General features: G+C 39.4%; 1 protein-coding gene and 1 long non-coding RNA gene across 3 annotated transcripts; one reads left to right on the plus strand and one right to left on the minus strand.

The window, feature by feature from the left end:
* Nucleotides 1–210: 210 nt before the first annotated feature.
* LOC117514592 lies at nt 211–19,201 on the minus strand. Its single transcript, XR_004561906.1, has 5 exons — nt 19,020–19,201; nt 15,639–15,643; nt 14,272–14,280; nt 3,706–3,708; nt 211–221 (listed from the first exon to the last, which is right to left on the minus strand). It is a non-coding gene; the product is annotated as an uncharacterized LOC117514592 (long non-coding RNA).
* LOC117514591 (endothelial zinc finger protein induced by tumor necrosis factor alpha-like) lies at nt 5,777–17,323 on the plus strand. 2 transcript variants are annotated; one of them, XM_034175123.1, is made up of 5 exons: nt 5,783–5,861; nt 6,377–6,438; nt 6,469–6,839; nt 13,529–14,047; nt 17,117–17,323. In XM_034175123.1, the coding sequence occupies exons 2-5, from the start codon at nt 6,395–6,397 to the stop codon at nt 17,191–17,193; spliced, it is 1,011 nt and encodes a 336-aa protein (XP_034031014.1). In that variant the 5' UTR covers nt 5,783–5,861; nt 6,377–6,394; the 3' UTR covers nt 17,194–17,323. The 2 variants fall into 2 exon arrangements, with proteins under 2 accessions (XP_034031013.1, XP_034031014.1); XM_034175122.1 differs by having other exon boundaries at nt 5,777–6,438.
* Nucleotides 19,202–26,270: the final 7,069 nt, after the last annotated feature.

The raw sequence follows: 26,270 nt of genomic DNA on the forward strand, positions 1-26,270 counted from the left end.
GTGTGTTTTGAAGGATCACACTAAATCCTTGATCCATCTTTTGTCAGTCTTGAGCAAACTTGGCATACACAGTAATTACGACCATCATTGGCACCAATTTCAAAATTGGGTTGAAATTTTCCAGCTGTTCAAAAATTTCATCCAGATTCGACAAATCTGCCTCATTATTCCGTCACTTCCAGGTGTTCATAGTCTTAACAGCTTCAGTCAAGTTCAGACGTCTTTGAACAGGATAGTTCTAGTGAGTGCAGCTGGAAACTTACTTGATTGTGCTCCATCAAGGTAAAAATTTGAAGCAAAAGCAGCGTTTGTTGTGGTTCTGGCTGAGAACGCAGCCAGGCACAGCTTTGCTTTTGTTTGCAAGCAGGTTGCCAGGTATGCACTTTATAAAGAAACCAATTGCCAGGTCTGCACTTTATAAGCCATCCTGATAGGCGGTATGCTGGAGTAAGCCGTTTCATCCCGTTTATACACTTTTTCTGGATTGTGGGGGATTGTAATAGAACGGTGTACTGTGGAATAGGGATGTTAGGATGCTCATCTCACAAACAGACAGGACCTGGTTGGAGGCCACAAAGGTATCTGGTACATCAGCAAGGCCAAAACCTATACAACCCTGAGCAAAAATTGGCTAAGCCAGAAGAAATTGGTTAGTAGAACTACAAAATACCTCAAACTGTATTTTTCTTAACCTTAAAATTGCGTAGTGTAAGTATTGATACATTCCATTACTTAATGTAATGCTGGTTTTATATAATAATGGAGACTATTTACCATGTGTTGCATGATAAACTGGTCCTAAATTCTAACACTAATGCAGGGGTGATTAAAAACTATTTGAAACTATACCCCAAGTTGGCCATATTTCTTGGGGTCCTGTCACACCTTGATGATTTAGCCAGCGTATGCCAACATATGAAAAATGTGCCGAATACGCTGGATATGCTGACAGCCCTGTTTCCACCAAGTGGTTTGGATCGGTACTGCACAGTATGGTACAGGTGGGAACGGTTAAGTCTGGCTTTGCATTTCCACCACTGGCAGAACCCTTTTGTTTGGCTAGCTGAACACGTAAATATTAATGAGCACATCATCAAGCACGCGTACACTGTCACATTTCTACACTGAGGTGAAAGAGTAACACTTTTTAAATTTTATTTTATTTTTGTCTTGGTGAATCATGGGATTTATTGTCATTGCGTGCAGAATCCTGAAGAATTGACTGCTGCCTGTGGTAACATGCCATGAATGAATGAGGCGCTGTGACTCTTTCAGCTTTTAAAATAAGTTAATTTTGTTGTGGCACAAAGTGCCGGCCTCCTCTGGTTCAGGATGAGAAATGCACAAAGCACAGAGGGACTTCTTTCAAAATGCTACATTTCTTCAGCCACGACAAGGAACTAAAGTATTTTCAGACGTCGTTTCCTGAAATTCAGGATGCTTTATGTGGATAAGTTTTCATCAGGCTGATAAAGTAAGATTAAGACTTTATATTTATTCTGTGTGAATGGTTTTAATATTTGAAACAGTCTGAACTTTGCATGAGGACTGCATCTTTCAGTTGTTGAGCCAGTCAATGGATGTATTTCAACTTATGAGTAACTTACAAGAAATGTCTCAACAATCGCATAACTTACCTACACCTTATGGCACGTGTATGCAGAATGTATGACATACACTGACAGGCATGCATCGAAAATATTGTGTATGCCCAAAATTTTTCGACATGCCGTATTACGACATGCATCAGCATACTTCAATGTGCTCTTAACTTATACAAAACGTACCCATAACGTATTAGACGTATACCAGCATTTTTAATACACTCGGCATACGTTGGCTAAATCGTCAAGGTGTGACAGGGGTTTTAAGATGTTCTGCCACTAATGTGTAGGTAGTTTAAACGAGTAGGTTGTTAGCATTGTTTTGTTGCTACATTGAGGATCCGGGTTGAGCACTCAAAGGCTTGTCAATATTTTAATAATGCATGTGGTTACAAAAGTGAACTTATTTTATAAAAACAAAGGGTTAACGCTAATTATTGTTCAGCCTTGACATGTCTACCACACTGCATTAACAGTTTATTTTAGACATCCATCATTACGTACCTTCTCAAGGATAGAGTAGAATGCAGTTTGTGTTTTATGTGAAAATGGTTGTGCTTCATGTTATTATGTATACTGTTATTTTCTTTCTCAAAATGTTGTAAACAAAAGTGGGAAAAGAATTTTTAAACTCAACTAAAGCCAGAAGTAAACATTTGTGGTGTTTTTATGTTGTGTGTGTATTAGTGGGGGGGGGGGGGGGTGTACCGGCTTCAGTTCTTTTTGAGTTATTTGTTGTTCTGGGCATCTTTTGGGACCAACAGCACATTCGAAAAGCTTTATCCTGTTTTGGCAAAATTGTGTTGAAGGATTTCTTTATGACTCTTATGTTCAGTTGTTCTTGTTTATTTTGATGAAGCTGATGGTCAACCACATCGACATGATCAGAAAACCTATACCACTGGATAGCAAGAGCTGAACATAATGTTCCGACTGTCATGACTTCTTCATTGTTGTCTTATTAAATTTTCAAAGTTGCCTATCACTGATGATTGTGCCATTGTTCTTTGTTTTACTGTGTACTTGTAATGCATGTGCCACACCTTCAAAGACAAGCAGCTTGTAAGACAGTGACTAATATAACTGATAATTGACCATCTAAACAAAGAATTAGTTAATAGTAAAATGAGCACCCTCTGCCGATTGCTGGATTACCCCCGAAACATTTGGAAATGTTTTAGGGCCAGCTGGACTAAAGTGGCCGCATCTAGGCACAGGGCCACCAGCTGCCTATCACTCAATCAGGCTTTGTTCAACCTCTAACATTTCAGAAATAAATAAGGAATGTTTTCACTATGCTACGGTACGTTTCAAATGCACCTAAATTATACAATCTGTTTTACAAAGTGGTAAATTGATTTATTTAGTGTTTTTAGTGGGGGTGGGGGGATAATGCTTTAAAAATTGTTAAACTTGAACAAGTTTGTAGTTAAAATCAACCTGCAAAATTTTTATATTGTTGCAGATTCAAGTGTTTGCCGATAACGAAACAGACTCATGCAGATATTGTAAGTCCTCTTGTTTCCTGAGCGCATAGAGCTGGTCAGTTTAAACATTTTCAGACATGGATCACGTGGGGCAGCTACATAGAAAGCAAAATTTTTGAAGATCCACCTTGTGATACTCAACACTCCTCTACTCTTCATGCACCTTGTCACTGCACATTTTCCATTTTTCCATGCTCCACATGTTGAAGTCTGGTGTTTCCAAGCTTTAGACTGGCTTAAAACACCAATTAGCTGCAGGTGGAGCAAGGAGAAATGGAAAATATGGAGTGCCGATAGTCCTGAAGGACCAGGATTGATAAACCGGCTCTCCTCAGCAGGTGATTTGATGAAGCTTCTGACACCGAGCTCACTGGTGTTTGTTATAATGCTACTTCAGATTGGACAATTGTACATGGCAGCAAATGGGTTGCTGTTCCATTAAAGCATTTTTTTTTTATGTATTTATTTTTACATCACAAACTATAAGTCCACCCAGAGTGCTCTGCTAAGGGAGACAGACATTAGATCAGTGGTCACTCTCCAATAATAAAACACGATTAGCAGTAAGACTCATTTCAAGCAAATGTGAATAAACGTCATTAACAAATGGCAACGTGCTGCCAAATGATGTAGACTACTGGCAAAATGAACGTCTGTTCTTGTGTACTGCTACCAGAGATGATTTGCCTACCACGCACTGGACACTAGAAATTTAGAGCACAATGCTAAAGTACCATCGGCTGTATGAGCATGTAATTGTCGAAAGAGTGTGCAAAAAGAATGTGACCTTTTTACCCCTTAGAATAGATCAAGCTTAGCCATCTTTGAAATTGCACGAGGTCTGTGTCACAAGAATGCTCCCTGTGAATTTGAAGAACCTGGCAGTAATACAACCCCTGGCAAAAATTATGGAATCACCGGCCTCGGAGGATGTTCATTCAGTTATTTAATTTTGTAGAAAAAAAAAGCAGATCACAGACATGACACAAAACTGAAGTCATTTCAAATGGCAACTTTCTGGCTTTAAGAAACACTATAAGAAATCAGGAAAAAAAAAATTGTGGCAGTCAGTAACAGTTACTGTTTTAGACCAAGCAGAGGGAAAAAAATATGGACTCACTCAATTCTGAGGAAAAAATTATGGAATCACCCTGTAAATTTTCATCCCCAAAACTAACACCTGCATCAAATCAGATCTGCTCGTTAGTCTGCATCTAAAAAGGAATGATCACACCTTGGAGAGCTGTTGCACCAAGTGGTCTGACATGAATCATGGCTCCAACACGAGAGATGTCAGTTGAAACAAAGGAGAGGATTATCAAACTCTTAAAAGAGGGTAAATCATCACGCAGTGTTGCAAAAGATGTTGGTTCACAGTCAACTGTGTCTAAACTCTGGACCAAATACAAACAACATGGGAAGGTTGTTAAAGGCAAACATACTGGTAGACCAAGGAAGACATCAAAGCGTCAAGACAGAAAACTTGGGCAAGGTGATGATGCTGGAACTTTTGTTTGGTGCCGTTCCAATGAGATTTATAAAGATGACTGCCTGAAGAGAACATGTAAATTTCCACAGTCATTGACGATATGGGGCTGCATGTCAGGTAAAGGCACTGGGGAGATGGCTTTCATTACATCATCAATAAATGCACAAGTTTACGTTTATTTTGGACACTTTTCTTATCCCATCAATTGAAAGGATGTTTGGAGATGATGAAATCATTTTTCAAGATGATAATGCATCTTGTCATAGAGCAAAAACTGAAAACATTCTTTGCAAAAAGACACATAGGGTCAATGTCATGGCCTGCAAATAGTCCGGATCTTAATCCAATTGAAAATCTTTGGAAGTTGAAGAAAATGGTCCATGAGAAGGCTCCAACCTGCAAAGCTGATCTGGAAACAGCAATCAGAGAAAGTTGGAGCCAGATTGATGAAGAGTACTGTTTGTCACTCATTAAGTCCATGCCTCAGAGACTGCAAGCTGTTATAAAAGCCAGAGGTGGTGCAACAAAGTACTAGTGATGTGTTGAAGCGTTTTTATTTTTCATGATTCCATAATTTTTCCTCAGAATTGAGTGATTCCATATTTTTTTTCCCCCTCTGCTTGGTCTAAAAAAGTAACCGTTACTGACTGCCACAATTTTTTTTTTTCCCTGATTTCTTATAGTGTTTCTTAAAGCCAGAAAGTTGCCATTTGAAATGACTTTAGTTTTGTGTCATGTCTGTGATCTGCTTTTTTTTCTACAAAATTAAACAACTGAATGAACATCCTCCGACGCTGGTGATTCCATCATTTTTGCCAGGGGATGTAGGACTGGAGCACAGTCTTCGCAATGCCATATCTTGGCCTTGGGTAAAAATGTAACATAATAGAAGTGATTAATCGGATTCTTCTGTATACAGTTCAAGCCATAATTGTTATCCTACGTTCCTTGAATGAAGCTCTCCCCCATTAAGGAAAAAAAAATATTGCACTGGATTGGAACTTTTATCTGGATCTTGTCTAAATCCGAAACATTCAGCAATATTATCACCATAAATATGCCTCATTCTTACCCCCCCGTAGAAATTTTGGAGTAATGGATAATGTCATTATCCTGAATCTACAATATGAGACGAATCTGGATAAAAGACGCGTAATAAACCACAAATCCCATGATTCTTGGGCGTTTGTCATTAGTGACGTCAGGATTGGATGGGTTAGTTTTCTGGCTTTGTGCGAAACGACCAGCGACTCGTTGATGTTTGGGATCAGCAGAATCTAAGTAACCTTATATTTTCGTCCTAACGCTTTCACAAACGTTGTACTGTTGAATGTATGAACGAATGAATTGTATAAGAGAGAAATGGCGTTGTAGCACGTCGGAAATGCTAGCAACCTGATTTTACGGTAAATCGGTGTATGGAAGCTAACCAGGCTGCTATTATCAGTGCTGGTTATTACGGAGGGATTATTAAAGCGTCGTTTAAAATAGTTAGCATGTTTACAATCTCGGAGCATCTCAAGTAGCCAAATAATTTCAGCTGAAATCTGGCTGTACTGCTGCAGTTAACGGCTGTCCTCATTACTATTTGTGCTCTTTTGTTATTATTTAAGCCCATTCATTCAGTGGGCGCCCAGCTGTCGCTTTGTGACATATCAAAGACACTGCTCTTTAAAAAAAAAAAAAAGCCCTCTTTCCTTTTGGGTACTGAATATATTTTAATAGTGCAAAATAAATCTTTTTCTTATTTCGTGATGTTTGATTGTTATCATGGAAGGAAGTACTGCTTTTCACAGACCGGTTGCAGAGGAGACATGCAGAGTCTGACCCAAACCAGCAGCGGACCCAACGCTATGACCACAGGAACCACCGAGCATTCACAGGGCGATGACACTGAGGCTGAGCCGGTACAAAGCCAGACACACACTGAAGAAGTGGTGAAGAACATGACCGCTCCCAGTGAGGTGGTAATAGCATCACAAGCAACTGAGGCAGGACTGCAAAGTGCAGAAGCACAAGCAGCTGCAGTGACAGAACCTGCTTCAGAATCGCTCATTGAGACCTCACTTAACAATGGATTGGAGAAACCGAGCAGGCCTGCAGCACTGTTACCCAGTAAAAATAAGAATTCCTGTGTTCTGAAGGTGAAGAAACAGGATAAAGGTGTGCGTGATGGCAAGAAGTATATTCCATCCAAGAAGGCCATGATAGATCCTCTGAAGATGGACATGTCCAAGCCCCCAGTTGTTCCTCTCACATGTGAGTATTTTTCTTTCATGGTTTCCTAAAGAATTGCAATGGTGTTTATGTACAGTAGTGTTCAGAATAATAGCAGTGCTATGTGACTAAAAAGATTAGTCCAGGTTTTGAGTATATTTCTTATTGTTACATGGGAAACAAGGTACTAGTAGATTCAGTAGATTCTCACAAATCCAACAAGGCCAAGCATTCATGATATGCACACTCTTAACGCTATGAAATTGGGCTATTAGTAAAAAAAAAAAAAAAAGTAGAAAAGGGGGTGTTCACAATAATAGTAGCATCTGCTGTTGATGCTACAAACTCAAAACTGTTATGTTAAAACTGCTTTTTTAGCAATCCTGTGACTCACTAAACTAGTATTTAGTTGTATCCAGGGTTGGGACCAGGAAGCAGAGTTGTAGTCTTACACACCTCTCTGCAGCTTCTCTCCCCCTGCCATCCCCTCATTACCCCATCCCCGTAGAGACGGTGCCTGCTCCCAGACTACCAATAACCAGCAAAAATCTATTTAAGCATAAAAATTCAAAAAGAAAAAATAATATAGCACCTTCAACTGCACCACAGACTAAAACAGTTAAATGTGGTCTATTAAACATTAGGTCTCTCTCTTCTAAGTCCCTGTTGGTAAATGATATAATAATTGATCAACATATTGATTTATTCTGCCTTACAGAAACCTGGTTACAGCAGGATGAATATGTTAGTTTAAATGAGTCAACACCCCCGAGTCACACTAACTGTCAGAATGCTCGTAGCACGGGCCGGAGCGGAGGATTAGCAGCAATCTTCCATTCCAGCTTATTAATTAATCAAAAACCCAGACAGAGCTTTAATTCATTTGAAAGCTTGACTCTTAGTCTTGTCCATCCAAATTGGAAGTCCCAAAAACCAGTTTTATTTGTTATTATCTATCGTCCACCTGGTCGTTACTGTGAGTTTCTCTGTGAATTTTCAGACCTTTTGTCTGACTTAGTGCTTAGCTCAGATAAGATAATTATAGTGGGCGATTTTAACATCCACACAGATGCTGAGAATGACAGCCTCAACACTGCATTTAATCTATTATTAGACTCTATTGGCTTTGCTCAAAAAGTAAATGAGTCCACCCACCACTTTAATCATATCTTAGATCTTGTTCTGACTTATGGTATGGAAATAGAAGACTTAACAGTATTCCCTGAAAACTCCCTTCTGTCTGATCATTTCTTAATAACATTTACATTTACTCTGATGGACTACCCAGCAGTGGGGAATAAGTTTCATTACACTAGAAGTATTTCAGAAAGCGCTGTAACTAGGTTTAAGGATATGATTCCTTCTTTATGTTCTCTAATGCCATATACCAACACAGTGCAGAGTAGCTACCTAAACTCTGTAAGTGAGATAGAGTATCTCGTCAATAGTTTTACATCCTCATTGAAGACAACTTTGGATGCTGTAGCTCCTCTGAAAAAGAGAGCTTTAAATCAGAAGTGCCTGACTCCGTGGTATAACTCACAAACTCGTAGCTTAAAGCAGATAACCCGTAAGTTGGAGAGGAAATGGCGTCTCACTAATTTAGAAGATCTTCACTTAGCCTGGAAAAAGAGTCTGTTGCTCTATAAAAAAGCCCTCCGTAAAGCTAGGACATCTTTCTACTCATCACTAATTGAAGAAAATAACAACCCCAGGTTTCTTTTCAGCACTGTAGCCAGGCTGACAAAGAGTCAGAGCTCTATTGAGCTGAGTATTCCATTAACTTTAACTAGTAATGACTTCATGACTTTCTTTGCTAACAAAATTTTAACTATTAGAGAAAAAATTACTCATAACCATCCCAAAGACATATCATTATCTTTGGCTGCTTTCAGTGATGCCGGTATTTGGTTAGACTCTTTCTCTCCGATTGTTCTGTCTGAGTTATTTTCATTAGTTACTTCATCCAAACCATCAACATGTTTATTAGACCCCATTCCTACCAGGCTGCTCAAGGAAGCCCTACCATTATTTAATGCTTCGATCTTAAATATGATCAATCTATCTTTGTTAGTTGGCTATGTACCACAGGCTTTTAAGGTGGCAGTAATTAAACCATTATCTAAAAAGCCATCACTTGACCCAGCTATCTTAGCTAATTATAGGCCAATCTCCAACCTTCCTTTTCTCTCAAAAATTCTTGAAAGGGTAGTTGTAAAACAGCTAACTGATCATCTGCAGAGGAATGGTCTATTTGAAGAGTTTCAGTCAGGTTTTAGAATTCATCATAGTACAGAAACAGCATTAGTGAAGGTTACAAATGATCTTCTTATGGCCTCGGACAGTGGACTCATCTCTGTGCTTGTTCTGTTAGACCTCAGTGCTGCTTTTGATACTGTTGACCATAAAATTTTATTACAGAGATTAGAGCATGCCATAGGTATTAAAGGCACTGTGCTGCGGTGGTTTGAATCATATTTGTCTAATAGATTACAATTTGTTCATGTAAATGGGGAATCTTCTTCACAGACTAAAGTTAATTATGGAGTTCCACAAGGTTCTGTGCTAGGACCAATTTTATTCACTTTATACATGCTTCCCTTAGGCAGTATTATTAGACGGTATTGCTTAAATTTTCATTGTTATGCAGATGATACCCAGCTTTATCTATCCATGAAGCCAGAGGACACACACCAATTAGCTAAACTGCAGGATTGTCTTACAGACATAAAGACATGGATGACCTCTAATTTCCTGCTTTTAAACTCAGATAAAACTGAAGTTATTGTACTTGGCCCCACAAATCTTAGAAACATGGTGTCTAACCAGATCCTTACTCCTTACTCTGGATGGCATTACCCTAACCTCTAGTAATACTGTGAGAAATCTTGGAGTCATTTTTGATCAGGATATGTCATTCAAAGCGCATATTAAACAAATATGTAGGACTGCTTTTTTGCATTTACGCAATATCTCTAAAATCAGAAAGGTCTTGTCTCAGAGTGATGCTGAAAAACTAATTTATGCATTTATTTCCTCTAGGCTGGACTATTGTAATTCATTATTATCAGGTTGTCCTAAAAGTTTCCTAAAAAGCCTTCAGTTAATTCAAAATGCTGCAGCTAGAGTACTGACGGGGACTAGAAGGAGAGAGCATATCTCACCCATATTGGCCTCTCTTCATTGGCTTCCTGTTAATTCTAGAATAGAATTTAAAATTCTTCTTCTTACTTATAAGGTTTTGAATAATCAGGTCCCATCTTATCTTAGGGACCTCGTAGTACCATATCACCCCAATAGAGCACTTCGCTCTCAGACTGCAGGCTTACTTGTAGTTCCTAGGGTTTGTAAGAGTAGAATGGGAGGCAGAGCCTTCAGCTTTCAGGCTCCTCTCCTGTGGAACCAGCTCCCAATTCAGATTAGGGAGACAGACACCCTCTCTACTTTTAAGATTAGGCTTAAAACTTTCCTTTTTGCTAAAGCTTATAGTTAGGACTGGATTAGGTGACCCTGAACCATCCCTTAGTTATGCTGCTATAGACGTACACTGCTGGGGGGTTCCCATGATGCACTGTTTCTTTCTCTTTTTGCTCTGTATGCACCACTCTGCATTTAATCATTAGTGATCGATCTCTGCTCCCCTCCACAGCATGTCTTTTTCCTGGTTCTCTCCCTCAGCCCCAACCAGTCCCAGCAGAAGACTGCCCCTCCCTGAGCCTGGTTCTGCTGGAGGTTTCTTCCTGTTAAAAGGGAGTTTTTCCTTCCCACTGTAGCCAAGTGCTTGCTCACAGGGGGTCGTTTTGACCGTTGGGGTTTTACATAATTATTGTATGGCCTTGCCTTACAATATAAAGCGCCTTAGGGCAACTGTTTGTTGTGATTTGGCGCTATATAAAAAAATTGATTGATTGATAACCACAATTTTTCATGATTTCATCACATCTGCGAGGCATTAATTTTGCTGGTTTGGAACCAAGATTTTGCTCGTTTACTAGTGTGCTTGGGGTGATTGTCTTGTTGAAACACCCATTTCAAGGACATGTCCTCTTCAGCATAAGGCAACATGACCTCTTCAAGTATTTTGACATATCCAAACTGATCCATGATAGCTGGTATGCGATATATAGGCCCAACACCATAGTAGGAGAAACATGCCCATATCATGATGCTTGCACCACCATGCTTCACTGTCTTCACTGTGAACTGTGGCTTGAATTCAGAGTTTGGGGGTTGTCTCACAAACTGTCTGCGGCCCTTGGACCCAAAAAGAACAATTTTACTCTCATCAGTCAACAAAATATTCCTCCATTTCTCTGTAGGCCAGTTGATGTGTTCTTTGGCAAATTGTAACCTCTTCTTCACATGTCTTTTATTTAACAGAGGGACTTTGCGGGGGATTCTTGCAAATAAATTAGCTTCACACAGGCGTCTAACTGTCACAGCACTTACAGGTAACTCCAGACTGTCTTTGATCATCCTGGAGCTGATCAGTGGGTGAGCCTTTGCCATTCTGGTTATTCTTCTATCCATTTTGATGGTTATTTTCCATTTTCTTCCACACGTCTCTGGTTTTTTTTTTTTGTCCATTGTAAAGCATTGGAGATCATTGTAGATGAACAGCCTATCATTTTTTCACCTGCGTATGTTTTCCCCTCTCCAGTCAACTTTTTAATCAAACTACGCTGTTCTTCTGAACAGTGTCTTGAACGTCCCATTTTCCTCAGGCTTTCAAAGAGAAAAGCATGTTCAACAGGTGCTGGCTTCATCCTTAAATAGGGGACACCTGATGCACACCTGTTTGTTCCACAAAATTGACAAACTCACTGACTGAATGCCACACTGCTATTATTGTGAACACCCCCTTTTCTACTTTTTTTTTTACTAATAGCCCAATTTCATAGCCTTAAGAGTGTGCATATCATGAATGCTTGGTCTTGTTGGATTTGTGAGAATCTACTGAATCTACTGGTACCTTGTTTCCCATGTAACAATAAGAAATATACTCAAAACCTGGATTAATCTTTTTAGTCACATAGCACTACTATTATTCTGAACACTACTGTACTTTTTTGCAAATCTGGGTGAAGTGGGCAATTTTTTTTTTAACACAAATTTGATCATTTCTGGAATTGACACAAGGTCAGAATGAGCCTTTAAACCAGTCTCTGCTGCCTAGCAACTTTGCAAATGATTTCAACTTAAAAGGGTTGAAGTTAAAATAACGGTCTGAGGCTGGAGTATAATTTTTTTTTCTTTTTTGTTTTCTAATGCACAAGTTTGGGAAATTTGACCAGTACTTCTGATTCTGGACCACACCATGGCTCTGTGCGCCTCTGGTAGTCTTATACAGTAGTACAGTTCCAGTATGGTCCAGATCCCATTCTTGAATTGTTCAGATTCACAAAATGCACAGAAAAGTGTTTATAAATGAGCCTGAAACGGACTTCAGTACTTATCTTTATAATACAGATCTGCTATTTGTGGCTCTTTGGGTGACCCATTATTGTTAAATTAATTGGGCAGTAAGAGATACCAGTGTTTGTTTTTATAATTGTTGAATCAAGCCTTCAAATATTTTTTTATTCAAACCTGCCAAACAAACAGTTGTCTTGGTAGCCACCAGGCCTAGGCTTTGGAAATGAAGCCGTCTGACAAACATACAACTTAAAACACATTATGTTTAGAGATGGAATGGACGCCTGCTTTAGCTACTTTCAGACAAATTCCTTCCAATAGGATTGCGTGGACTTGTGATTTTTATTTATTTATTTATTTTAAGCAATACCGATCAGTCAAAAATGGTAGTTTTTTTTTTTTTTCCTGATTTTGTACATTTATGCACAATATACATTTCTCTCTCTCTTACTCGTACACACACCTCATTCACTGTGCACCCAGCTCAGCCACTGCCCTTGGTGTCTTTTTCTTTCATGGCTACATTCATACTAAAACCTTTACAATGGGTTGTGTGAAGATTTGACCATGTTGCTTGAAATTTAGAATGTTACTGCTGATAAGCAATCAAAAAATAAGGATTTATTTCTGATTTGTTCTGGTTTGGATTTCTGATTTTCTTTTTCAGTGCAGAAACCATCTTGCCACACTTGCTCCTAATCCCTCATCAGTACATCAATCCACTAGCCATCCAGCAGGTGGCAGACATGTCTCTGATATTTCATAAACAGAGCAAAGTTTTGGATTGACCAGGTGCATTAAAATTCACCCAATTTAAAAGGGTTTATCCTCAATATGCCCTCTAATTTGGTGGGTTTCAAGATGGTAGCATTTACTGTTTATGAGTTTATGTGTTAAACATACTAGAGGGGATGGTCTTATTAATTGAACCACTCAATGCATTTTAGAGATTACAAGCGGTTTTTCTAAAGCCTAGAATGTAGGATACGAGTGTAGGAAGATGGTACCTCTGGCACCATTTTGTCAAATGCGAGGACTTTTTCGCTGTTTTCTGTTTTGTAGCTTTATTTAATATATATCTTTGGATTTTATACAGGTGGTGAAAGGGAAAATATTCATAGACTAAATGACAGATTTATTTATTTGGTTGTTTTTATTACATTTTTTTGTATTATTTATTTATTTATTGACCATTAAAAAATATTCTTGCAGTGCTATGCACCTGACAGAAGAATACACCTAAGAGCAGACATTAAAGAGTTCGCCAATTAACAGTTCCGATTTCCGCATCCTGTTTCCACTCTGTGTTTCTGCAGCGTCTCAGCTTTCCTTGCAGTGCATTGAGTGCCACATCATTTTCAGCGATCACAAGAGCAAAGAGCGTCACTTGAAGTTGTCCCATCCTGCAGAATACGAGCAGTGCATACTGAGGAATGCACTTTTTGCTTGTTACGTTTGTGACCGCCACTTCACAAATTCCACTGAACTTATGGCTCACCAGAAAACCCACATAGAGAAGAAACCCTTCAAGTGTCCAATCTGTGCTCAGGCCTTCAAAAAGACATCAGAGCTCACGCTCCACAAAAAGGTTCACTATGGTCAGGGTGGGTATGCATGCGCAGACTGTGGCAAACCTTGCAAAACATTGACCCTGCTGAAGTACCACCACCGCACGCACACCGGGGAGAGGCCATATGTTTGCAGGGAGTGTGGAAAGAGGTTCAGCATGTCCAAAGCTCTTCAGAAACATATAGAGTCACATGGACCAGAGGGAGCTGAAGGACAAGTGCAAGATTCCTCTGCCACTGCAAATGCACAGCTGAAGAAGAACGACGGTAAGAAAAACCTTTTATAGCAGCAATCTGTGCCATTCATAAAGTATTTGTATATGCAAACATTTGTGAAATTCTTCAGTGTTTATTTCCAAAATACATGTTTGCAAAAACAAAATGTACAAGTAGAGGAAAACAATCTTAATAAGGTCAGACTGTGTGTATGTTTTATGTTGAGTCCACGGAGAAGAAGAAGATGCTCTTATTTAACGTGGTTAAATAAGAACCTCTTCTGACTCCAGAGTGCTCCAGTTGCAGTCTGGAGCTGTCTGCACATGCTACCTGTTACTCAAAACAGCTATGCCCTATTGTGCATAGCTGTATGGCTTAACATGTCTTACACTAAAGAGTTACTTAAAAAAAAAAAAAAAAAAATCACCCCCTGTGCCGTTGTTATGGAGAATGGAAAATGGTCATAGAGACCAAAACAGATGTTTTTGGTATTTTTTGTTGTTGTTTGTTTTTGTACCAGGCTGTAAACATGTTTTTTTTTTTTTCCCTCCTCTAAAATTGGTCATTTTGACATGAGCTTCTATGGCAGTGTGCTCCTTTTTGGAGCCAGGCTCAAGTGGCCATTCAAGAACTTACAACTTTTCCCACTTCTGGGTAGGCTTTATTTTTGACAGAGGTTGGCACTTTGTGTATTTCGGCATTGACACCCATGTACCACTATTAATGTACACTGTACTTGTACAGTTTCTACAACCCAAATCAGAAGTTGAGGCTTAATGGAAAATGCAGAAATAAAGAACTACTGTGATTCTTACATTTACTTTCATTTCAGACCCATGGCAGATAGGTATCAATCAATCAATCAACTTTTTTCTTATATAGCGCCAAATCACAACAAACAGTTGCCCCAAGGCACTCCATATTGTAAGGCAAGGCCATACAATAATTATGAAAAACCCCAACGGTCAAAACGACCCCCTATGAGCAAGCACTTGGCAACAGTGGGAAGGAAAAACTCCCTTTTAACAGGAAGAAACCTCCAGCAGAACCAGGGTCAGGGAGGGGCAGTCTTCTGCTGGGACTGGTTGGGGCTGAGGGAAAAAACCAGGAAAAAGACATGCCGTGAAGGGGAGCAGAGATCGATCACTAATGATTAAATGCAGAGTGATGCATACGGAGCAAAAAGAGAAAGAAACAGTGCATCATGGGAACCCCCCCACAATCTACGTCTAAAGCAGCATAACCAAGGGATGGTCCAGGGTCACCCGATCCAGCCCTAACTATAAGCCTTGGCGAAAAGGAAAGTTTTAAGCCTAATCTTAAAAGTAGAGAGGGTATCTGTCTCCCTGATCTGAATTGGGAGCTGGTTCCACAGGAGAGGAGCCTGAAAGCTGAAGGCTCTGCCTCCCATTCTACTCTTACAAACCCTAGGAACTACAAGTAAGCCCGCAGTCTGAGAGCGAAGCGCTCTAATGGGGTAATATGGTACTACGAGGTCCCTAAGATAAGATGGGACCTGATTATTCAAAACCTTATAAGTAAGAAGAAGAATTTTAAATTCTATTCTAGAATTAACAGGAAGCCAATGAAGAGAGGCCAACACGGGTGAGATATGCTCTCTCCTGCTAGTCCCCGTCAGTACTCTAGCTGCAGCATTCTGAACCAACTGAAGGCTTTTTAAGGAACTTTTAGGACAACTGATAATAATGAATTACAATAGTCCAGCCTAGAGGAAATAAATGCATGAATTAGTTTTTCAGCATCACTCTGAGACAAGACCTTTCTGATTTTAGAGATATTGCGTAAATGCAAAAAGGCAGTCCTACATAATTGTTTAATATGCGCTTTGAATGACATATCCTGATCAAAAATGACTCCAAGATTTCTCACAGTATTACTAGAGATCAGGGAAATGCCATCCAGAGTAACGATCTGGTTAGACACCATGCTTCTAAGATTTGTGGGGCCAAGTACAATAACTTCAGTTTGATCTGAGTTTAAAAGCAGGAAATTAGAGGTCATCCATGTCTTTATGTCTGTAAGACAATCCTGCAGTTTAGCTAATGGTGTGTATCCTCTGGCTTCATGGATAGATAAAGCTGGGTATCATCTGCGTAACAATGAAAATTTAAGCAATACCGTCTAATAATACTGCCTAAGGGAAGCATGTATAAAGTGAATAAATTGGTCCTAGCACAGAACCTTGTGGAACTCCATAATTAACTTTAGTCTGTGAAGAAGATTCCCCATTTACATGAACAAACTGTAATCTATTAGACAAATATGATTCAAACCACCACAGCGCAGTGCCTTTAATACCTATGACATGCTCTAATCTCTGTAATAAAATTTTATGGTCAACAGTATCAAAAGCAGCACTGAGGTCCAACAGAACAAGCACAGAGATAAGTCCACTGTCCGAAGCCATAAGAAGATCATTTGTAACCTTCACTAATGCTGTATGAACCCAACATACTCCCTGTTTTGTCCAGTCAACTTTATTTCATTTGTTAATATACATCCATTCTTGTGTTTGAAGCTCAGGTCTGGCTGTTTGCCTTGTTGGGAGTAAGTTCATCGTCACACAAAATATATCTTCATGGTAACCTGTGCGCCACCAGTTTCATGAAGCAAAGTTACACATAAATTCAGCCAGGATGATTGGAAGTTCTTGGCTTCAATCAGCTGTCAGTTTCCATATCCTTGCTGGAGGTGCACAAGCCACCTGAAATCTCCAAGTCCATGTGTGAAAACTGAACTTATCCCAAGTTTTTCTGTGATCTTCACATGCTGTCAGACAACGTTGACCAGTGTAACAGTATCTCCATTGTACAAAGTAGGATAATTATCAGTATTAGTTGCATTAATAGTCTGGTTCCTTCTGATTCCACAGGTAGATGGTTGTGTATACAGATTTTTTTTTTTTTTTTTTTTTTTTTTTATGATTTGAACTAGAAAGTTAATTCAGGGTTTTTGTTTTTTTTTCCACAGTGCACATGATTGTGATCAGCTCAGTTTTCTACTAACATTATACTTTTTTGCAAAACAATTACATTCTTGGAAATTTGTTGAGCTTTTCTACTGTAATCTACTATGATCTATTTAACTTCTTTATTTTAGGTGCTTCTACAGTAAATATCCCTGTTCTATATGCAAAGCCGTCTTCAAGTCTACAAAAACACGTCTACGTCACATAAAAACCAAGCACAACGTGGTGTCTCCTGCAGCCTGTAATGCCCTCCCAAAAGGGCAGCAAGAGAAACAGAATACACCCATTATAACCCCAATATCTATCTGCCAACCAGGACTGCTACAAGTGGAGCCCAATGGACCTCTGCAAAAAGTTGATGCTAAATTGACCTGGATCAGATTCGCAGGCTTGTTGAAACTTTGGGGAATGTGCAGAAAGTGAACCAAGTTGTAATACTGGGGCAGGTGCCACCTAATGCCCCGCCACTAGAATACAGCAGATACCAGACAGGGAGAGACTGTGAATGTCAATTTCAGCCCACCACGGATCGAATTTATAGACTTAAAACAGACAGAGTCTAAGACAGGGGACCTGGAATCTTCTAATAATATATGTGACCCAATGGAGCAAACAATTATACTTGAACCAATTACACCAGATGGACAGTTGCAAAGCCCATCCTTTTAGAAGTAGGTTCTAGTGTAACAGCAGCTGAAAATACAGAGCTAACACTCGTTGAGTCTGAACAAACGGCAACACATAGGTGTGAAGTGATGCACGAGATTCTTCCACAACCTGAATTTGGTGCAGCTCCGTCTGCTACAGTGGGTCAAATGGTTTGCCAGAATCAAGCAGCTGACTTGAAACAGAATCTGGAGCAAACAGTCATATTAGAGTTTACCTCTGCTTTGATACCAACTGTGGTGTTTGAACACCCTCAAACTGTTTCACAAGATGAAATCACATCCTCCTCCCTCATGCCCACCACTCAGCTGGAGACATCATCTGATCACAATCTAAGTGAGCAAGAGACCAGCTTGCCACCTCCACCGCCCGAGTCTGCGGTGGAGGTGGAAGTAACACCTGTACAAAATGTTGGAAAACTCACTACTTGCCCTCCTGTTCTACCAGAAGCACTTACACAAACATTAAATGAAACAGAACCTAATTCCAAAGATGTAGCTGATGAACATATGCAACCAGTAAATCAAGATCAGATTAAACCTGTGATTAAAGAACCTGGTGTAGCTGAAACACAAGAGAAACCAGAATCATACCCATCTCAAGACTTAATGGGAGCGAGAGTAGAGAGGGTGAAGAGCAGATAGAGAATCTGTCTGAAGTAAAAAACCCCTCTGCAAAAGAAGACCCTCCACCACAAGTGGGAACCAAACAGGTGCAACATGTTTCATCGTTGCCCAATAAATTTAATGTCTGCTCAAGAACTGGTGAAGGTACGGAAAAGAAAACCAGCCAGGGCATTTCTCTTTCAAGGATATATTCAAGACATGGTGGGGACCATAACGAAGGATGACTTTTCAAAATTATGCCAAACCTGCTAAACGCCAAAGAACTAAAAAGGCCCAACTTGTGTTAAATTTGGGCCTCATGTCAAAGAGAAGAACAAAAAACAAAAGAAGCCACCACAGTCATGTCAGTCAACACAGGAAGTTGTGATCAAAAGCAAAACGCCAAGCACAAATCTTTCAGTGAAGAAAGTTCCATCACAGAAGAAGGGAAGGAAAGGGAATAAAGACAAAAAAGGGGCATGTTCAATAGCAGCAGATGAAATAAGATCACCCTCATCCAAACAGGATTCACAGTTGCAGCAAATAAAGGAAGTTACAAGAAAAAATACATTGAAAAAACAAAAAGTGCCTACTGAAGGTGCAACAAGCACCAATGAACAGAAGACTGAAGCTTCACCTGTACCCTAAGAAGAAAAAGCAGCCAAAATGCTGCCACAAGCTCAGTCCAAGGATGCAAAATGTGTGAAGGTGACAAAGAAAGAGCAAAATAAAAGGAAAAAAAAGGGGGGAAAAAGTACAAAACTGAGCACAGATTCTGCAACGTATCTGGACGACCCATAAAACAAGACTCGCTCCTTCTACTGAAAGGCCCTAACAGCCTCAGCTGAAATTGTACAAATTAGATCCTTCAAGGACATCAGGCCAGACGCAGGAAGCTTCTTCTCATAATTCTAAACAACCTTGCAAAAGAAAAAAAGACAACAAAGCCAAGCCATAATGAGCAAGACAAAAAAGGTGGTTGATTAAGCTCTCAGCTGTCTCTCAGAAAAATGTGGCCGACCTAAACAGAACCAGAAAGCGCTTTCGTTGTTGTCCTCCATGCAGGTGTCCCATAAACTGCCAGAAATGGTTCCCGCCAAGCCAAAGACCCCCCGAAACGTAAAAGCCGCTTCAAAATTGGAAACTGAGGGTGTTATAACCTCCAAACGTGCTTTAGAATGTAAGGAATGCTTAGAGAGATTTAGTGACGTCTCCTCGCTGCAGAGACACAAAGCAACGGTGCACTTGTGGAGAGTCTGGTTTACTTACACCAATGGAAACATTTTTGAAGGGGTCTCCGGGCTGGATCTATACCAACTTCCAAAACAGCATGAGCAGATCATTGGGGTGATGACTGCTGCTACAGATTGGGATACTGAACCTGAGATTGGAGAGATGGCATTAGAAGACAGAGAACGCAGTGTTTCATTCCCAGCTTTGAATCCATCCCCCTCTTTACCGCTTCCTCCTGCCGATGTTGAAATGGGTGGATATGACCACAAGGGTGCAAATAAGACCATAGCAGACTACCAGTCGGTTGCCTCAGCGCACACTCTCCTGCCAGGAAATCCAATTAAAATTCTTGAGTTTAATAATAAATCCTCACCAAAGGTAATGTGTGAAATTCCTTTGCAACATTGCACTCAGTCAGAGAGCTCTGAAGCTGGAGGACCTCTGACATTGCATGAAAGCAAGCCAATATCTCAGGCCAATCCAGAACCAGATTTCCATAGCACTGCAGATGAAGACATTAAGGAAGATTTACTGCTTGAAGTAGATTTAGTCACTGTTGGAGAACAGAATGAGAATACTGATTCACATTTGCCTCAAGACAACATTTTACAAAATAAATATGCAGGAACATCTAATCTGGAGGTTGTGCCATCTGACTGTGAAACGATATCACAAAACAGTCAAACCGTGCACAGCATGTCGTGCTCCATGGATCCTGTCAAAGAGGAGCAGGAGGAGATGTTGCTGCAGAGAAGAACAGTTGGAGATAAAGGGGCGTTAAAGAGGGGTACAGGCAGGAAACGAGGAACAGGGCATCTAAAGGGAGGTGTGATAGCGAAGAAAATTCTAGTCGGCAATGCTGTCCAAGAAGCTGAGAAAGATGATGAATGTCAGGTGGTTTACCAGAAACCTGCAGTCACTAACGATGTGGGAATGAATGATGAAGGTGAAAAGACGTACAGTTTGTTCTTCAGTCAACATCCCAGGTGTCACAACCATGTGGTAGGTCAGTCTGTGGAAACCTGAAGGCACGGCTCCTGCCAAATATGTGCCCTCTTCATCGGAGGAATCTCCTGAAGAGCAAGTCACACTTCATGTGAAATCTGTTTCCCACTCAATGTTGAGGAGATGACGAAATCAGAAGGAAGAAGACTAGATGGTGGTGAAAGAGAAGACAACAGGGAGAGTGATCAGTCCCCGGGCATCATATTTGAGAAGTTCCTGACTTATCAACAGAAAATGACTGCCAACAAGGAGCGGAGCCTGGCAGCAGCAGTTCATAGTCAAAGACATGTAAGATACCAGTTAAAAAAATCAATCTTATACAGAGTATAATGCATGCAACAATGTTTTTATAAAATTTCATTGCAGGATTTGGAAAACATTGCAGACAGTGAAGTAGAATTCCTCAGAAGCCAGGATATCAAGATTGAAGAGAATATTTCTGATCAGTCACTGACAATGGCCAACAGTCACAATAAACGGAGTGCAAATCGGCAGGTGCAGCATCATCATGATATTCGGTCCGTTCTCGTGAAGCAGGAGAGCAGTCTCGTGAATGACATTCAGGCCACAGAGGGCAGCAGGCACATTCGATGGAATGTGGAGCAAGTTGAAACAGAAAATGCTTCCAATCCAAGTAAGTATTAGAGTAAAATATATAAAGTGTTCTACCTACCCCTCTACCCAATATCCCAGCAGGCAAGTGATTCTTCCTTTGTTTAAACTTGCTATTCCCCAAAACTGCACTACACACAATCCCCTAATCAGGTGCGCCCTATTTACATGTACATAAAAATCTGGTTGCTGTCTGAAATTATTGGCTGTTATTTGATTATTAAGTGGTCATGTAAATGGCAAAATCCGATATAGTGCAGCAGATAAGAGAATATTTATTGCGGAATCCTGCAAATGGTGATAAAAGCATTCGGCAGAAATAGTCCTTTTGAAAAAAACGATTGGCCACTTGAATTTTCAATTGTTGTTCAGATAGAGGTCAATTGAAGAATTACACAGGAATCAAAATTAAAACATGCTCCAATCATATTGAAACCTGTGCCACATTATTTGCCTGATCATAAAGATTCCAAAAAGATATGGTTTGGATGGTCTGTAACTGAATTCTATGGAGTTATGGGATTAAAAACAGCAAGAATAGTGACAAAGGTCAGTGTTGGTTTGTACAGGGGTCAAAACTTAAAGTTGCTCCAATTTTGGTAAAAAAAAAAAAAAAGTGATGCAAATTACTAGTTGAGTTAACACGGTTTTAAAAAGGAATAGTTTGGACCATGTATCATCCTTAATTATCACATTACGGGGTAACATATGTCAAATATCAGAGAATCCAATAGACGTAGACCCTGTTTGACCTTTACTTTAGAGACCAAGCATTCAACACTGTCAAAACTATTCCATTTATTAATCCTGTTAGCTCAACCAATAATTTGCAAGTTTGGGCATCTGGTAAGGATGCCTCCTGGGCGCCTCCCAAGGGATGTGTTCCTGGCATGTCCATCTCGGCGGAGACCCCGGGGAAGACCCAGGACTAGGTGGAGAGATTATATCTCCACACTGGCCTGGGAACGCCTCTGGATCTGCTAGTCAGAGGTAGTCAATGTGGCATGGGAAAGTGAAGTCTGGGGTCCCCTGCTGGAGCTGTTGTCCCCGCGACCCGAACCCGGAAAAGCGGTTGAAGATGTGTGATGAGTGAGAACTAAATCATTTGCAGTGTACCAAAACAAAAATATATGTATTTTGGAAGTATTAGATAATCTATCTTGTTTTAAGGGTTAATTTATTAAGTGGACAACATGCTTATTACGTCCGCCAAGGATGTACCGGTAATAAAATCACCGGCGTTTATTTGTCTATCTGTTAGCAGGATTATGTCAGAACTGCTTCAAAAGTTTTGAAGAAATTTTCACCACAGATACATATTGGGCCATAAAAGAACTCATAAAATTTTGAAGGTGATCCGGATTCTGGATCAAGATTCACTTATATAGGCTTTGAATGCTTAACGTCAAAAGTACTTCATGGATTCTCACCAAATTTGCACCACATATAGATATTAGGGTATGGAAGACTCCTGAATTTTGGAGGTGATCTGAATCTAGAGAAATCTTTGATTGCTCTTGTTTCCAGACTTAACAATCTTAATTCAAGACATCTTGTTAAGTGAAATTATCTGTACATGCAGCAAGATGATTTCCCTCAGATTGTGTTTTTATCTTGTTTTTAGACACCCCATTTTTGCACTGTGCAGATGAACCAGCTTGTCCAATGACACACACATTGCTTGAAGCACACACAGAATTGAACTCGGGTCTCTGTAATGGTAGTCAAACACCTAGAGAACCACCTGTTCAGCTAAATCAAACAAATTCAGTTTTTGTTAAATGCGATAATGTCAGTCTTGTCCTGTAAACGTTTTTGTGAAACAAATTATTTTTTAAATGGTTTTGATTCAACCCTAGTTTAGGCACTGCATGTATTTGGAGTTACAACTAGTACTCTCTGTGTGTGTGTGTGTGTGTGTGTGTGTGTGTGTGTGTGTGTGTGTGTGTGTGTGTGTGTGTGTGTGGTGTGTGTGTGTGGTGCACGCGTATGTGCATGCATTAGGGTAGTCCTTATTTTGCAAATTTTTGAAATTTAATGCTCTGTCCCCCTGAATAGGTTCCAATTGATGAAAAAAACATGATGTGTAAACTTTTGTTTGAATAAATGAAAGCATTGAAATTTTGATATTTTCATGTTATAGAATGTTATACTTAAAAAAAACAAAAAAAACAAAAAACTGTGGAGGCCATCTTGAATTTCTAAGGGAGCGCCAGGAAGGATTCATCAGGACATTTGATATGTTTAGGATGGGTTTGAGCACCATTAAGCTTTACTTTGTATTGCATTATACAGCAGAATTTCAGTGTTTTTGAGCTATCTCTAATGTATTTATACAAATAAAATTTTACACATTTTCTCATCATTTGGAACCTATTTAGGGGGTCAGAGTATTAGCTGATAAAGCAGTCACTCAACATCATCTCCGTAAAGCACACCCTGTGTCAAATTTATATATATATTATATATATATATATATATATATATATATATATATATAATCAACATATCAATACATACAGACTCACTGTAAAGTTTTACTTTGTAAGCTACAGAGCTCCATGTGGGTGTAGTTGAGGAGTGTTTGTAAAAGTGAAAGGCGAGTGAGACCATGAAACCGGACAATAGTCATGTGACTTTGTCAGTCACTGAAAGGCTTTTTAAAATGCTGTATTCCTATTTTTGATGTCTGACTTCTTCACCATCACAGAAATGCCAGTAAAAGGTGTTATTATTTAATGTTATTGGTATATCAGCATGACTGTCTACAGATAATTTTCTGTCTATTTTTGCTGCTTGCAAGATGCGCGAATAGTTTGCTGGGTCTATTCTCTAGAGGGGCGAGACGCGAGTCTGGGATGCTTTACTCAGTTCAAGGTTTTGTAGGAATAGGAATTCCATTCAGCTATTTGATTTTTACTCATGTTCAAGGTTTGATTTTAGCATGGGTGCCTAAATAAAAACATCAACATGTAGTGCAGCTGTTTGGACCATAATGTGCCAGAAAATGGTGAAAAATAACCAGTGCTTCTCAAAGACCAAGATGATAACCTCAAATGTCTATTGTCCATAACCCAAACAGTCTATGGGTCCATTTTGGTACCACTTAAGGTGACGAAACGACACTTAGAATCCAGCCTCACTGTACCATGGCCTACACAAAAATGTGCAGTAATCCCAGGGTGGCAGCTGTAGCCAGCTAGGGGTCAATGAAGAATTATACAGGTCAAAGGTCAGTTTCAGTTCATACAGGGGTCAAAAGTTAAACTTGTTTCAATTTCAGTTAAAAATTTATGCAAATTAGTGTTTGGGTTAATAGGGTTCTAAAAAGGAATAGTTTGCACCATCTGTCATGCTTAGTTAGCATGTTGAAGGGTAACATTTGTCACGTCATAGAATCCAATGGATTTTGGCCTTTACTATGGAGACCAAACACTCAACACTGTCAAAACTATTACATTTGTTAATCATTTTATTTCAACCAATAATTTGCATTATTTTTTGCTGAAATTGGAGCAACTTTAACTTTTGACACCTGTACTAACTGAAATTGACCTCTGTCACCATTTTTGCTGTTTTTACTCCAGAACATTCGGTCATAGATAGTCCAAACTATACCTTTTTGAAATAGCTATGGTCAGACAAATGTGGGGTAGTTTTCAACATGATTGGAGCATTTTCTTTCAAATTTTGATCCCTGTGTAATTCTTCATTGACTCCTAGGTGGCTACAGCTGCCACCCTGGGATGACTGTACTACATTTTTGTGTAGGACCTGGTACAATGAGGCTGGATGTCAAGTGTCATTTCGTCACCTTCAGTGGTACAGAGTTCAGTCAAAATTGATTGTCTTGTGGACTAAAATATTGTGGTTTATTGTGAGATGAGTAAAGAAACCAGAAAATACTGACATTGAAGAAGCTGAAATTGGATAAGTCGAACATTAAAAACAAATGGGGAAAAAACTCAGAATAACTAAACACAATTACTTATCAAATTATTTAATAGTTCATTTAATAATTGATTAATCGTTGCAGCTCTAAATCGCTTTAAAATGCTGCATTCTTAAGAACCATACTGTTTAATGAAAGGGGTAAGGATGTTTTATCGTATTAACCCTTATCTGTCACTGAAGAAAAGAACCACAACTTTGACTTTGTAAGTTTGAATACTAATTTTACAACTACTTTCGGTTTTAAAAGTGTACACCCTTGGCATTTCACAAATGTATTATGACAAAAAGGAAGGAGATCTGCTCAACATATTTTTTCCCCATTCAAAACACAGTTTGGAGGTCATCTTTTCAAATGGCACATTTTGATTTAAAACGCAAACACTATCATGGTTTTCCTGGCTAATTGTTGGTTCAATCAGTAACCAAGTAAACTGCTTCTTGTCACCACTTTACAAGCAAAAATCTCATTAGAAATGTCTCTTAGCATGAACAGAGGATCCCCGTGGAGGTAAATGTGTGCAACTTTTAATGATGATCAATTATACAGTTAGTCTCTGTTCACCAAGTTAGTTAGTTTATTCATTTATTTGAGGGACAGTGTACAGCATCATTAAGCTCATCAAAGCAGAGATGAGTTGTACCGCAATTAACCTGTAAGTGGTTATAGGTTAATTGCAGTAACCTTAATTAGTCCGTTTGCTCTGTGATGTTTGCATTTTAAATCAATAATGCACTGATCAGTTATCTTTGTCCTAAGTGACCCCAAAACATCAAAAAATAGATTCTAGATTTAAAAATGTTCTCCTTCAACCGCTTAACCGGGAACAGGTCGCGGGGATTCTCCTTTAATGATGAATTTAAATCAAGTCTGGTATTCAGTAATTTGGAAATGTTCTTTTTTTTAAACCTTTCCCTAACTTGTCTGAAGCAAACTGACTGTAAAAGTGACTATTGTTAAACATATTCACCATTTGAGTTTCATGTGTTTAATTTGGGTCACGTCGAGCATATTTGAGACCGTTTTCATCTAACAAAGCATGATTTTAAATTCATGTCATGAAAATAAATGTAAGCATGGGGATGTAGACTTTGCACACTACAACTGAGTATTGTTATCCCCCGCTGGCCAAAGGCGCGAGGGGGATTATGTCTTGGTGAGGTCGGTCCATCTGTCCCGCCCTTCCAGAGTATGACCCTGAAATCAACTCCT

The sequence above is a fragment of the Thalassophryne amazonica genome, chromosome 7, assembly GCF_902500255.1.
Source record: "Thalassophryne amazonica chromosome 7, fThaAma1.1, whole genome shotgun sequence".
NCBI classification, from domain to species: domain Eukaryota; kingdom Metazoa; phylum Chordata; class Actinopteri; order Batrachoidiformes; family Batrachoididae; genus Thalassophryne; species Thalassophryne amazonica.

Excerpts from the sequence above, each read along its gene's own strand:
- LOC117514591 (XM_034175122.1), top strand. The coding sequence starts at position 6,335 with ATGTTTGATTGTTATCATGGAAGGAAGTACTGCTTTTCACAGACCGGT. Across the intron at positions 6,439-6,468 it reads AGCGGACCCAACGCTATGAC|TGACACTGAGGCTGAGCCGG; the intron begins CACAGGAACCAC and ends TTCACAGGGCGA. Across the intron at positions 14,048-17,116 it reads ACAGCTGAAGAAGAACGACG|GTGCTTCTACAGTAAATATC; the intron begins GTAAGAAAAACC and ends TCTTTATTTTAG.